Source organism: Anarrhichthys ocellatus, unplaced genomic scaffold (assembly GCF_004355925.1).
Source record: "Anarrhichthys ocellatus isolate YVR2014 unplaced genomic scaffold, GSC_Weel_1.0 scaffold29, whole genome shotgun sequence".
NCBI classification, from domain to species: Eukaryota; Metazoa; Chordata; class Actinopteri; order Perciformes; family Anarhichadidae; genus Anarrhichthys; species Anarrhichthys ocellatus.
This window is the reverse complement of record NW_022280059.1, coordinates 683,542-696,950: the sequence shown is the minus strand read 5'-3', so window position 1 is coordinate 696,950 and position 13,409 is coordinate 683,542. Positions and strand designations below refer to the sequence as shown.

At 41.5% G+C, this 13,409-nt stretch overlaps 1 protein-coding gene across 2 annotated transcripts in view; it reads right to left on the bottom strand.

Annotated features, from left to right (window-relative positions):
- Positions 1 to 8,013, bottom strand: part of dnah2 (dynein, axonemal, heavy chain 2) — a 52,655-nt gene extending 44,642 nt beyond the window's left edge. The window contains exons 1-11 of one of the 2 annotated variants that reach the window (XM_031863593.1): positions 7,946 to 8,013; positions 7,224 to 7,322; positions 6,898 to 7,062; positions 6,108 to 6,336; positions 5,254 to 5,364; positions 4,612 to 4,850; positions 4,223 to 4,414; positions 3,500 to 3,657; positions 2,858 to 2,945; positions 2,019 to 2,224; positions 64 to 193 (exon numbers count right to left, since the gene is read on the bottom strand). In XM_031863593.1, the coding sequence (XP_031719453.1) occupies positions 64 to 193; positions 2,019 to 2,224; positions 2,858 to 2,945; positions 3,500 to 3,657; positions 4,223 to 4,414; positions 4,612 to 4,850; positions 5,254 to 5,364; positions 6,108 to 6,336; positions 6,898 to 7,062; positions 7,224 to 7,256 (1,551 nt within the window). In that variant the 5' untranslated portion in view covers positions 7,257 to 7,322; positions 7,946 to 8,013. The remainder of the gene's footprint in view (positions 1 to 63; positions 194 to 2,018; positions 2,225 to 2,857; positions 2,946 to 3,499; positions 3,658 to 4,222; positions 4,415 to 4,611; positions 4,851 to 5,253; positions 5,365 to 6,107; positions 6,337 to 6,897; positions 7,063 to 7,223; positions 7,323 to 7,945) is intronic. The other variant, XM_031863594.1, reaches the window with a different exon arrangement.
- Positions 8,014 to 13,409: the final 5,396 nt, after the last annotated feature.

The following is a 13,409-nucleotide window of genomic DNA, read 5'->3' as shown; positions in this document are numbered from 1 at the left end:
GTGTGTGTGTGTGTGTGTGTGTGTGTGTGTGTGTGTGTGTGTGTGTGCGTGCGAAAGAGACACCTCTCGAGAACAGATCGGCCTAAAAATGTACAGAAGCCAAACTCCTTCCTCCACTGTGTACACCGTCTTAAACACTGAATTGATCAGGTTCAGCATCTTCATTTCCAGATCCTTCACGACTGCACGATACCTGCGTACACACACACACACACACACACACAAGAACATGTCCACACATGAAAACACAAATGTGTGATAATCAGCCGATAAATGAATCAGAAGCACACTAAAAAAGGAGCACAGACCCGGTTGCAATGCTATTTTCCTCTGCCATAAGTGAAGTGGCGCACACATCTTCCAGGCCCCCGTTTCATGCTTATGCAACAGCTATAAATGAGATCCCTGTACTGGTCCAGTTTGCAAACCTGCTTGCAAACCTGTACCCGCCCTGCACCGGCAAAGCTTCACATGAACTGATTGGTTACATGTAATTATCTCTAAATCAAATCAAAATGAAATTTAGGCTCAGAGCTGTTGCTGTACAGTGAGGGCAAAAGCTTGGGTCGCAGGATACTGTCAGGGCGCACAATAGCAAAATGATAAAAGTAAATAGAAACAAACTGATAAATACAGAGGCAGACGCAAACACCATGTTTTCAATTGATTATGTTCGCTTTAGTTTTCTTCCTCTCGGGACCAACAAAAATCCTGAATACTTTATGTAAAGCGGGCACAGCATGTATCTTAGACAGATACCCAACAACGTGGTGCTCTGTAAACTCTGCTTATCACAGCAGCACAACTGCTATGAACAAACCCTTCAGAGAGCGGAAGCATCCCGGAACACTTTGTCAAGACGGCAGCAACAGCAAGACAGCACCGTCTTGTTTAGTTTTTGTCCCGACTAAAACAAGATTTATCAGGATTATTTACACGCTGAATATGTTTCTGCTACTAGTAGTGTAGCAGTCACTTACAATTGATTTTTCTCAATGTTTCTTTTGCCCCCATCTTAAAAAAGTAACTTCTGTACCGCTGCTGTTATGGTAACGTAACGTTAAACCTTGCGTCATCAAACGTTGTAATTCTGACAATTTATTTTTTCTGTTTATTTTAAAGGCCATCTATGAGTGAGAAATGGCTTCAAATAACATTACAGATAGTTTTTACAGTAAATCATTACAATTATTTCCCTTCCCCACACTGGCAAAATACATTTGATTATCTTCTGTGCATATTACTCAAGTGATGAGATCACTCCATGTCATAACCATTTAAAGTTTTAAGCCAAGTACTTCAGTAAAAAAACAGATTCTCCAGGTCAGGGAAAGGGTTGCTCTGACATACAGCGATGAAGTTAATCTGAGTGTCACAGCAATCCTTTTGATGTGATTTCAGGTCCAATATTATTCTGATCAGGCATCTGACAAACGGGTCTATTCTCTTGTTACTTCAAATCTAAAATAAGATAAACAAAATATTGAAGTATAAATCAGACTTTTTAAAATCTTTTTTGGGTAAATTAATGATTGTGTTAATCGGGAATTTAAGATTTAGAACAATGAATGAATTAGTTGATACAATACTAATCCAAAAAATAATCGTTATATTAATCGATGAAAGAAAAACCGTAGGTGTGCCCCAAATGTCGATTAGATGGTAATCTGCATGAGAAAAAGAAATATATATTCGTTTTAGTAGTCATCTGCTTATAGTACTTCATTTGACCCAGACAGACGTGATCACTAAAACAGGTTTCCACTGTACTAGCAAATCTCCAAACCCTATTTTATATTTGCTTGTTATTTTTCCTCCTAAACGTATCAGCCTCTCTTCCACCTTGCATCAACCTTCGCCTGGCTGCACCCGGTTTGAGCAAATGCCTCTGTGCACCAAAATTGCAAAGAATATGACGGTCATGTCCATTTGTGCTTACACTTAGAGATTTTATCTTGCGTTTGCTTTACTTTTATATCTAGTCTCAGTTTGAATGTGTTAAAGAGCAATAGACCTACTGGATGAATTTATTGCTCCATGTGGTGCTCTCGACATCAAGGATGTCCTTGTCCAAAAAGTGCAGGTTTTTTAGGCCACGGTCGAAGTTGCCCTCTATCTCCAGGAGGGAGCGGGTGAATTCAGGTCCCTGGCTGCTGCAGAAGCATGGCAGGGCCCTCTGCTGACCGTCCTCCCAACGGGCAAACTGATACTGGCACTCGCATATCTGAGACAAAGCAAGAGAACAATATATATCAAATAACAAACAATGCATCCTACAAAAAGCATCATTACTATACGGTTTGAAGAGTAAATATATTGAATTGATTCATAGAGGACTGTTTAGTAATAGCAGGGATAGAGTTCAGACATAAAACATATGAGTGCAAAGTGGAAACAAAATGAGGAAAAAAGTCACCAAAGGCTAACCTATCACATTCAATTTGACATTTCCTACTATGGTCCCAATGTGATACGTGTGGCCATGCAACCTCGCTCTAATCATTTATATTCATACTTGTACCTAATTCCAACACCACATTTCTTACAACACTTGTGGAAAGATGTTTTAAAGGAGATGTTCAATGACAAAACAGCGATAGTCGACTGCATCATTGTTTTGGAGGCAAAGTGACCCAACCGTGAAACATTGACGAAAAGTAAATATCCTTACTATTGTTAAAGAAGCTGAAGATGAGATCACTGTAAGTGCACAATAACACCATTTGGCATCCATTCCATTTGTGAACTACTGCCTGACAATCCTGTGTGTAATCTCTTTAGTATTGTTCTTTCAACAGCATGAATTTACATGTACATTTGTTATTGTCTCTGTATGTGTGAGTGAGGGGAAATTCACCTCAAGCAGCTCTTTGAATCTCTGGATGGAAACATCAACCACTACAAAAAAGCTGCTTTGGTCCCGGACCCAGTCTTTTGGAGAATGCCTGATGTAAAAAAGACAGAGGGGAGAAAAGAGAGAAAGACAAAGAGGAGCACAGAGAAAGGGGGGAATGGGTGGAGAGTCGCGAACAGAAATGAAGACTCAAATGAGCAGCATGTCAGTATTTTGGAACTTAGAATTGTTACGTGTTCAAAAACAAAAAGCAGGTTGTTACAGCAAACAGCCCCCCAATCAGGCTAAGCCTCAATCACACTGGAAAAAAAACTCCAAATCTATCAGGTTGTCTGAGATTGGATTACTTATCATTCTAAATTGAAGCATGGTGAAACAGCCTTTAATTATATGTTGCACATATCTGCAACAAAATCTGAAGTCATATCTGACCTAAACTATTTCAAATCGAGGCTTTTCTGCCTGACGATGCTCTTTAAGGTTCTATTTATTTCTGCATCGAAACCACAATAACATTTTGCCCAACTTTACCTCAACTCAACATCAATTGAATTTTACAACAAAGGAGTGAATTACAATATTTGTAATGGGAACATGCCCAGATGACAGTGTCTTGAGTCTCTACACAGATGAGATTTCTCCTACTCGTGGTAAATCTGTGAGGCGTGCTGGTAAATTTCCTTCCACTCCAGGCAGCACTGGATACAGTCGTTGAGGTTCTGCTTGCTGGATAACACATAGCCCTTAAAGATCCTGTCCAGAGAGATGCTTTGGAAGCAGAGGCGGTTGATCTCATTACTCATCTGCAACACAGGAGAAAACAAACACTTGTCACATATAATAAGTAGTGGGCGACCAAGTTACAGACACTTGTATTCACATTTACTATATGCTCATATGATGCGGTATAACAAGTCACTTTTACTTTAAACCAACATGATCTTTGAGTATGCATATTGTTTGTTCTAAGTTTCCTAATGTCCTTTTTGCAGCCAGAAAATACGTACATCCTCCTCAGGCTACAGGGTTTATTATTTTTCCCCCTTCTCTTATGGTATTAGCTGGAAACATATAAAATATGGACATATATAACAGCGAAGGGGTTATCTGTTAATGTTGCTCCACGGACTTACCTGAGGTATACATGATTGCTTGTTTAAAGGACGTTGAAGTAGCACATCAAAGTATCAACAAAATAGCTGAAATATGAATGGTGGGCTGCAGCATGTGGCTGCGTATGTGCAGTATGTTCAAACAGTGAATGTGTGTGGGAGTTAATTAAATGAACGGAGAGACAGGGGGTTAATAAAAGAAACCTGGTGTGAGTACACTTCCCCCAATTACTCTGATGCAGTAAAATGCAGGCACCTTGTGGAAGAGACCAGTGATCCTCTCCTTGGTGTTGTAGTGGAGGGAGTTGTCATAGATGATGCGAATGAGACCGACAATGTGTTGCAGTTTCGGAGCGACTTGGCTAGGCTTTAGCCGGGCCAACTCTTCCAATGGCTCCTTCAGTATGGACAGGAAGGTCGTGTTTGATTGGGCCATCACAGAAAATTCCTGAGCAACACAGAAGAAAGATGACAATATGAATGCTTATTATTATTATCATCATTATGTTTCAGTCATGGTAACAAATGATGATGGTGACAATTCATGTCAATATTTTCCAACTTTCTAGCTCGTAATGTTGCAGCAGTGAGAAGCCCTCCAGTCCGTGAGTAGGGAAACGATTCTAGACGTGAGAGTCCTAGTACCTGTATTTCCTGGGCCAGTCTGCAGAAGTCTTTTACATAGCGAGACTTGGAGAGCAGCAGGATCTTCTGGATTTGCCTGACACCAGGCTTTTGCAGTTGCTGGCTGATGTCCGACAGCTTTGCAGAGCAACTCTTCCAGAAGGCAATCTCCTGCAGCGGGCCGCACTTTTCCCTCATCTTCATTATTTCTTGGGTACTTAGAAGCTTCTTGACCTGATCCGTCCAGTGGATCATTACAGCTAAAAACAGGAAGAACAAGTGGGTGGAAGAGAAGGGAAATGGAGGCAGGGTGAAATAAAGAGTGGAGGACAGACGGAGGGAGCAAAGAAGAGCAGAAGTTGAAATGATGTGAAAACCACTAAGTGTGACTAAAGAACTGTTGGAAAAAACTCAAAACAATGAACAAATAGGACTAATGCAGGTGAGGGGTTATGAGCCCAGTGCCTCATTATATAAAATCTCAAAAGAGTCTGAGACACAAAGCCAATGCTGCAGTTTCTAAGTTTTTTTTTAAATCAGAAATGAACAGACCGTCTGACATCTGAGTGTGCCCTGACGCAGACTCCACAGAGACATATGGAAAGAGAAAGGCCCCACACCCACCCATACATACACATATAGAGAGAGCTCCCCCCGGCTTACACTCCATTCTCTGTATCAGCTTCTTGTCCTTGCTGGCCACCTCAGGTCTGCACTGTAGGGCTTCCATTGGTATGTATAGAACTGTCTTGCCCACCGTGTTATACACAGCATCTGTTCAAACAGACAAAATTGGTAAAATATTACACTGCAGCACATGTGGCTCGGTGAAAATGTCATCAAGTTATGTTGGCCGTCCTGTGCACAACTGCACCAATTGACTCCAAATGCGACGTGTGTCTTTTCGTGATTTCTACCACACCATCCTGGCATAGAGTGCCAGCTGGATACCAGGGATAAAGAAATACCTTTGTCGTCCATTTGAATGCATATGCTGTAACACAGATAACCTTCACTGTTACTGAATCAAATAGTCTGGCGACACCAGAGAGATGTGGGGGACTAGAAATGTGTAAAATGCCTTTGATTCTTGGTGGACTGCCTAATAATTATGTTGGAAAATGTGTCAGGAATATCTTATCTTTGTCTCATCCTCTGGGAAACAGTGTTTCCCTTCTAGAGGTACAGTTTTTGTCAACTATCAATTAATTTATTTCTGCACCCCACTGGAGCTGAGTGACACATCTGTAGAAATAGAAGTGTTTTTGTTATGTGCGATTGAGAGTGAGGGACGTCTAAAACGCTTCAAAGGCACTTCATAAACACTGGCAGTGTAGATTGCTCTTTAATGATGTATTGTCTAGAGGACATCTCTGAAGAGTCAATGGCAAATCAGAGTGAGTAAAGCAAAGATAACACCCTTACAGTAGTCCAGAGGTTTATTTTTAGAACTACTACCTTGTGTGGTGCCGTTCGATAGTGAATTGTCTCCCTTACTTTTCCCCTGAGGTACCCACCTGTGAGGCTGACAAGGAAGCAGTGCATCTGGTTGGTATATTCCTCCTTGATGTTCCTCTCCATGTCGGTGCTTAGGGCAACTGCGGGGGCGTGCTGACAGGTCATTTCACAAAGCAGCCTCTGGGTGGGGTTGCCCCCCCGCACTGTGCCAAACTGCACGGCCGCATCAAACGTCTCCGCTGTGATTATGGCTCCTGGTATGCGTCTAAAATAGGTCAGCTGCTCTACCTGCACCGATTAAAGAATTATTTAGGTGTGATGGTAATGAGGAGATGAAAAATACATGGAGGGAGATGAATTTTAAACAAAATGAGCAGTGGCTCTCAACTGCATTCTTGTCAAGGACCCCTAAATTAGTCGTTAGGTCACAGACCCCAGTCTGATGAGGTTTCATTTCGAGAACCTAGATCAAAACAGATTTTGGTTGTTAGATATGATAAAGACCAGAATCAACTACAGTTAAGGAAATAAACGCGGAGATAGTGAAACCTGTATGATCAGTATAGTCACTCTCATAGTAAATCAAATATTGAAAATAAACTATCCCACACTTTTCTTGGGACCCCCTGAAACTCCCTCAAGGACCTCTGGGGGTCCCCGGACCCTTGATTGAGAATCACTGCTGTATCGGAGGAGAAGAGACTGGGCAATGGTGCTTTTTAGGAATGTGAACAAAGTTACTCAAACATCTTTTTTTTTCGGGCAGAATCGTGCAAGTATCTAACTATATGTTTAACTATCTAATTTAAAAGCATGAAGGTTTAAGTGGGGAGGAAAAGTGCGCTTTACCTGGGAGGGCATGGAGAACTCCACCCGTAGCCTGTCATACGTGTCCACGTAGACCACCATGGTTGTGATGGATGTGTCATCAATAAATTGATCCAAAGCCCGCTCATTCTCATCCGTCAATAACTCTCTGGGTACACCAGTAACAGTCATTAAACGGATAAACAGCTTCCATGGAGAGATGAAAGGCAGGGTCCGAGGAGAAAGGGGGGAGGGAAAGAGACAGGTGGTTATTTGTTCTATTTAGTGGGATGATGTCTTTGCACACCCCACAGAGAAAGAAGAAAAATCTAAAAAATGACACATTATAACCAATGACCGAGCTTTACCTGACGAATGGTCTTTGAATATTCCTCATCCATTTCTTTCAAAGCCTTCACCTCGAAGGCTGTCTTCTCTGTTTACCAAAGCAAACGGAGACTGATACACTCAAATGCACAATATACACTGAAATACACAATATACACTGAAATGCACAATATACACTGAAATGCACAATATACACTGAAATACACAATATACACTGAAATGCACAATATACACTGAAATACACAATATACACTGAAATACACAATATACACTGAAATGCACACACTGAGACACCAATTTATAATTTTAACCTTTAACGTAAACCCTCATTATCCTGTTCTTTACTGTTAAAAAGACTAAATCATGACGATTTAGTAACACACCTGCCCAAATAAGCTAAACGTCATGTCGTTTATTTTTCTTTTGAAGCTTGCAATACCACTTATTATAACGTTGTATAGATTGGGTAACGTTAACGTAAGAGGAAACATAAAGTGGCTCTTCGGTGTTTACGGACTAACTTGGCTTAAAACTATATTAGCTTAGCCAGCTAGCAAGCAAACTTTAAGCAACAACCGTAACTGTAGGTTAACACGCGCAGCCGTTGAGTCCTCCCGGGCTGAAGTGAGTCGCCATACAGCGACAAAAGTTCAACTATTTCCTCTAACTTTTCACGGGTCTGCTACAACACATGTATCCGTGCAAAATAATGTATGACAAGTCCTTCATTACGCTACGTTACCTTTCTTTGAGGCTGTGTCACTTCACCATCCATTCAGTCACACTTGTGGTATGGAGTTTGCGTGTCTCCATGGACACAATCGGTTGACTGGGCAACCCTGGAAAGAGACTCGTCTTGTGTAACCGCGAGACTTTGAATGTGTTCGCGGTAGTTGATGTTCGTTGTGTTTACGTTTGGGATGACCCACGTGGATGTGTGAACGAGAACGAGATACAGCACGAGGAAGGATAGATACCCGTTAGTTGTAGCATCAGAATCAGGATCTCTCATCTTCCATTCAACACTCGTACATTTTCATGAATGTGCTGAGATATCTTCTGCTGACAATGTTAACTTATGTTCACAATATATTGATCTGTCTCGCACAGGATGAGTGCAAAGTCAAAATAAGAAAGAAATCATCTTTTAGGACGTGCAGCACCTGGTGCGTCCATACTGAGCATGAACACATCATACTGAGAAGGGGCAGATATTTTTCTTATTGGGGATATTTGTATCTGTTTTATGGTGTTTATTTTGTTATATAATAGTATATTAAACCATCAGTTTACATTCAGAAAGGACATTGTAACACATCGACAAGTTCCCTAATTTATGTTTTCATTGTTTTCACATTGATAACCTTTTTGTGTTCTCCGTTTTATTTTGTCACCTCTCCCTCTCATTTCAGATAACGTCACTTCCTTACCTTATGTGTTTCCAGCCAGTGTGATCGCCTTTCCCCACCCTGATCAGCTTCATCTGTTCCCAATCCTCCTCCTCCTCCCTTCATTATTTAGTCTGTGTGCTACCCTTTGTCTGTGCCAGTTTGTTTTTGCTGTTCTGAACCTGACCTCTATATGGTTGCACGCAGTTATTCATATTTATAAGATAAATCTTCCTTTATTCTCATTATTTTTATTTATTTTATATTTATTTATTCCTCCAATCAAAGTTAGCAGATTATTTTACTGTGTTACTGATACATTCTTGCTCCGTTTGCTGTGATTGTCGTACCTGTTCTTCTGTAGTTTCTGATAAACATCCGGAAATAATGGAGGAACAAATTTGAGGAAAAGAAAAAGTTAAATCCTGATAGTTCCTGAAAAAAAATCTCTAGAAGTGTTGAGGGGAGACTGTTGTCTGACAAAGCTTTTCACCTGCCTCACCAGTGGTGCTGTGCACTTGGAAGTGGCACATACACTGGATACAGACTCCTGTATGAATCGTGAACTTAAAAATGCCCTCTCGGCCTTTGATTCACGCTCATGGCCATGACTCTGGCCTCCCAGCTGGGGATCGGGTAGGTGGCCCTGGGAAAACCCATCCACGCCACAGCTTGAGACGGTCGTCTCCTCTGCAGGGTTACCCATCAATCCACTCCTCAATGACAGTATCAGGTAATCACAATGAATATCATCTCATCTATGCACCACAGCAGCTGGTCATTTTGTGCTATCCGTGGCTTAGGAGACATACAGGTACATCTCAATGAATTAGAATATCATCGAAAAGTTAATTTATTTCAGTAATTCAAAAAGTGAAACTTATATATTATATAGATTCATTACACACAGGGTGATATATTTCAAGCATTTATTTCTTTTAATTTTGATGATCATGGCTTACAGCTAATGAAAACCCAAACCATATCAGCAGGAATGGGAGGCCAGTGTCCCCTCACTCCAGGCATTCGTCCAGCGGTGCCGACGCACTTGGAGGCAGGCCCGCTCCACGTTCTTGCGCTACCAAAGGTCTGCCAACAGACGCCGTGTCCCTGCACCCCGTTATGCCCCGGGACAACGTGTCTGGCTGTCTACGCGGGACCTTCCCCTCAGAGTGGAATCCAAGAAATTGGCTCCTCGCTTCGTGGGCCCATTCCCTGTTTCTCGGGTCATCAATCCTGCTGCCGTCCGTCTTCGTCTGCCGTCATCCATGAGAATTCATCCCACCTTCCATGTCTTCAGGATTAAACCAGTCAAAGAGAGCCCGCTTCAGCCCCGAGGGGCATGTGTGTAGAAAGTAAATAGTCAGTCGCGCGGAAAATTAAGATTATTTTTAGTATATACTTTATTAAGCAATGTCCGTTTGAGAATGAGTCAAAATGTCATATCATGTTAATTTACATTCATTTACATTGTACAGAAAAGCAAGTCAATTACAGTATGTACGTTGTGTTTGCCTGACTCTCAGTATGTGAACACATCGGTATGATCCTCCGCAGGAAAGATGTCTGTCATCAGCCTCGCTACTTCCAGGTCTTCGGCCAAATCCAAGTCACCCGACTCCGCTGGTGCAGCAGGGGACTCCATCCATGGGGGCAGAAGGAGTCATCGTCATCCAGCAGGTCCATCATGTCGTCCACATTCAGCATCAGTGGAACGACTTCTCCGACCTCGGCCAAGTCTTTGGACTCCGTTGTTTGAGCCAGTGCAGCAGGGGACTCCATCGCTGTGGACGCTGTTGTTATAGATTCCAAGCAGAAGGACTCATACTCATCGAGCAGGTGAGTGAAGCTGCTGACGTCCACAGTGGCTAACGTTTGAGTATAAGGACCCTGCAACTGAATGGTCTCCATCTCATGAAATGATTTGATCATACCTGGGTGGAGATCTGCTGTTCATTTGCATAAACAGATATGTATGTACTGTGTAGATAAAGTTAAACATCACAATCTCACAGTGTGTCACAAAGATGGGTCGTCTTCAGGGGAACGACGGATCAGCAGGTTTTGTCAGCCGTAGTCAGGTATTTGGTGAGGGAAATTTACTGCACCAGTTGAAAACAACTGCTAAATGAATTAACATCTAAGAACAGTGTTGACAAGTCATTACTACATTTGCCAGATTCACAAAAACTGCAGTGACAAAGAGGAGCAGTGGTCACAGGTGGAGGAGTAATGTTCAGAAGCCCACAAACATAGACCTGGTTCTGGTTCTTCTTCACAGACCGCTACAGAAAGAGAGAGACAGGATGTCGGCCAGAGAGGGGAAGATGACTATGAGTTAGGACTTGATTAGATTAGGTTAAACCCGTTTGCTTGGCAACATCACAAATTCTGTTTTCTATCTGATTGAAGCTCGCCACTGAAGTTTAACCACATTTCACAAAGTGAGACATTCACCCAAATCAGTTTATTTCACTTGGCTGTTGAAATATCTGCAGCATTAATTCAACGATAAAATGATATGTCCTGTGTTCCGTTTCATACTCATTTTTATGTTGCTATAGTCTGGATCAGAAATCACATTAAAAAGCTGCACAAATGTTACAGTATTAAAACAGACATGTCTTGAAACAACAGACCTGTTATTCACTGTTGATGTAAAGAGCCTGTATGGCAGCCTTACAGGAGACAATGACAAAAAGAATACCATTTAATCCACCAACAGTGCATGGCTGGTCATATTTTATGAAACAAACCGAACTGAAATACAAATGTGTCCTTCCCAAGTACAACATGTTTACTAAATACACAAGTAAACATTAATAGGAGGGACTTCTATCTGAAGAGGGGAGTGAAGTTATTTAAATGAAAGATGCACAGACACAAACTTTCTTCAGTCAGAATCAGGATTTAAAACTCAATGTATGAGGCCATGTTTCTGGTGATGCACATTGTTCTGTCACGCCACCACTCGGCAAACATTCACAGGGTTGGAGAAGTGTTCTTAACTCGTCCTATTAGATAAATAACTCTTGATCTAAGGGGGTGCATATGTGGAAATATGGAACCAGTCTAACTTGGCACAGAGTTTGTAGCGTTTTGGGAGTGTATTTGTTGCATATTGTAAAATACTTACAATATGCACTACTCTCCGGCAGTTTTCGAACTCCTCTTGTAAAAGAGGAACCTGGATGATTTAATACTAAATAACTACAGAGGCCCGTCTCGAAGCTTCTCTTCATAAGCAAGATCTTTTATTCTTGCAAACAAAAATGGGTTTCAATGAGGTTTCTGCCCACATCATTGGCAAGCAAATAAAATAATCTAAATGACATTCACCTGAATAATGATTCGGGTAGCATTATAGGAGGTCTTGCAAAATACACACAGGTGTAATTACGCACTGTGACCATTGGAGGGCACTAAACACTCATGCTGTGTCCAAATCCAGCTTGAAAACCTTGACCATTACCGTTTAGATTTAAGCTTACATAGTGCATGGCCTCACACAAATGTGTATTGAATTATGTTCTCACACATGTATGCAGCAAACCTGTGGCAGGGTCGTGTTCCAGCGTATGAATACTGTTGGGTTCCTGGGTTGTGTGTAAGGATCATTTTTGCCTCCAGAGAGTAAATTCGGCCCTGAGCACTTCAAAACACCGAACCCTTTAATAATGTCACGGTGCGTTGGAAGGCTTCATTTCCACCTGCGGCTCGCATCTTTGTGCGCCGTGTGCACCTGCACAAAGCCGGTAAGAATACTTCTGCTTTATTGTTCAAAATAAAAGTTATAACCACCTACCAAGAGAATCTACCAACCGTGGTAAAATAAATGACGGTACTCTTCACCGGGGAAGGAGAAGTACGAATCTTTCACTTAAGTAAAATTTAGAAAAACCACAGTGAAACAAATAGTTTCAAGTAAAAGTCCTTCATTCAAAGTAACAGCAGCAAGGCCCACTTTAAGTAAAAGAGCTCTTTATGCAAAATGGCCCATTTCAGAATAATATACACTCACCGGCCACTTTATTAGGCACACCTGTTCAATTGCTTGTTAAATACTGAGGTTAAATTTTACATGTACCTAATGTCTATTGACGACTATAATACATTTAATTTCATTATATTTCTAAAATAAAGATATATACATTTCCCTTTCTCTCCTGTAAGTTAAGTTCTTTTTTATTCTACTAAGTAAATAATCAATGTGAACTATTTGATATTCAAGGAGGGATTTGGTAATCCTAAAATCATGATGGTGGCACCAAACATCCTGAGGCAAATTACGAAAAGTGGTAGCAGTCAAAGTCTATTCTGAATCCAAAGTCACAGGTCAGATATGCTACTGGTTTACACGACAGGAGTTTGGTGAGAGTATCTTACCACAGCATCCTACATCGGACACACCGGAAGCCTGAAGTGAGCTCTGAGGCAGCATGTCACAAAGCTCAAATCATGTCAAACTGGTTTCTTGAACATGACGATGAGTTCACTGTACTCCAATGGCCTCCACAGTCACCACATCTCAATCCAACAGAGCACCTTTGGGATGTGGTGGAACGGGAGATTGGCATCACTGCGTGATGCCATCATGTCAATATGGAGCAACATGTGTGAGGAATGTTTCCAGCACCTTGTTGAATCTATGCTACGAAGAATTAAGGCAGTTCTGAAGGCAAAGGGGGGGTCCAACCCGGTACTAGCAAGGTGTACCTAATAAAGTGGCCGGTGAGTGTATCGTGAAGTTATTGATGCATTGATGTGTACTTAAATGATGCAGCTGGTAAAGAAGATGGGTATTAATAATCTAAATCT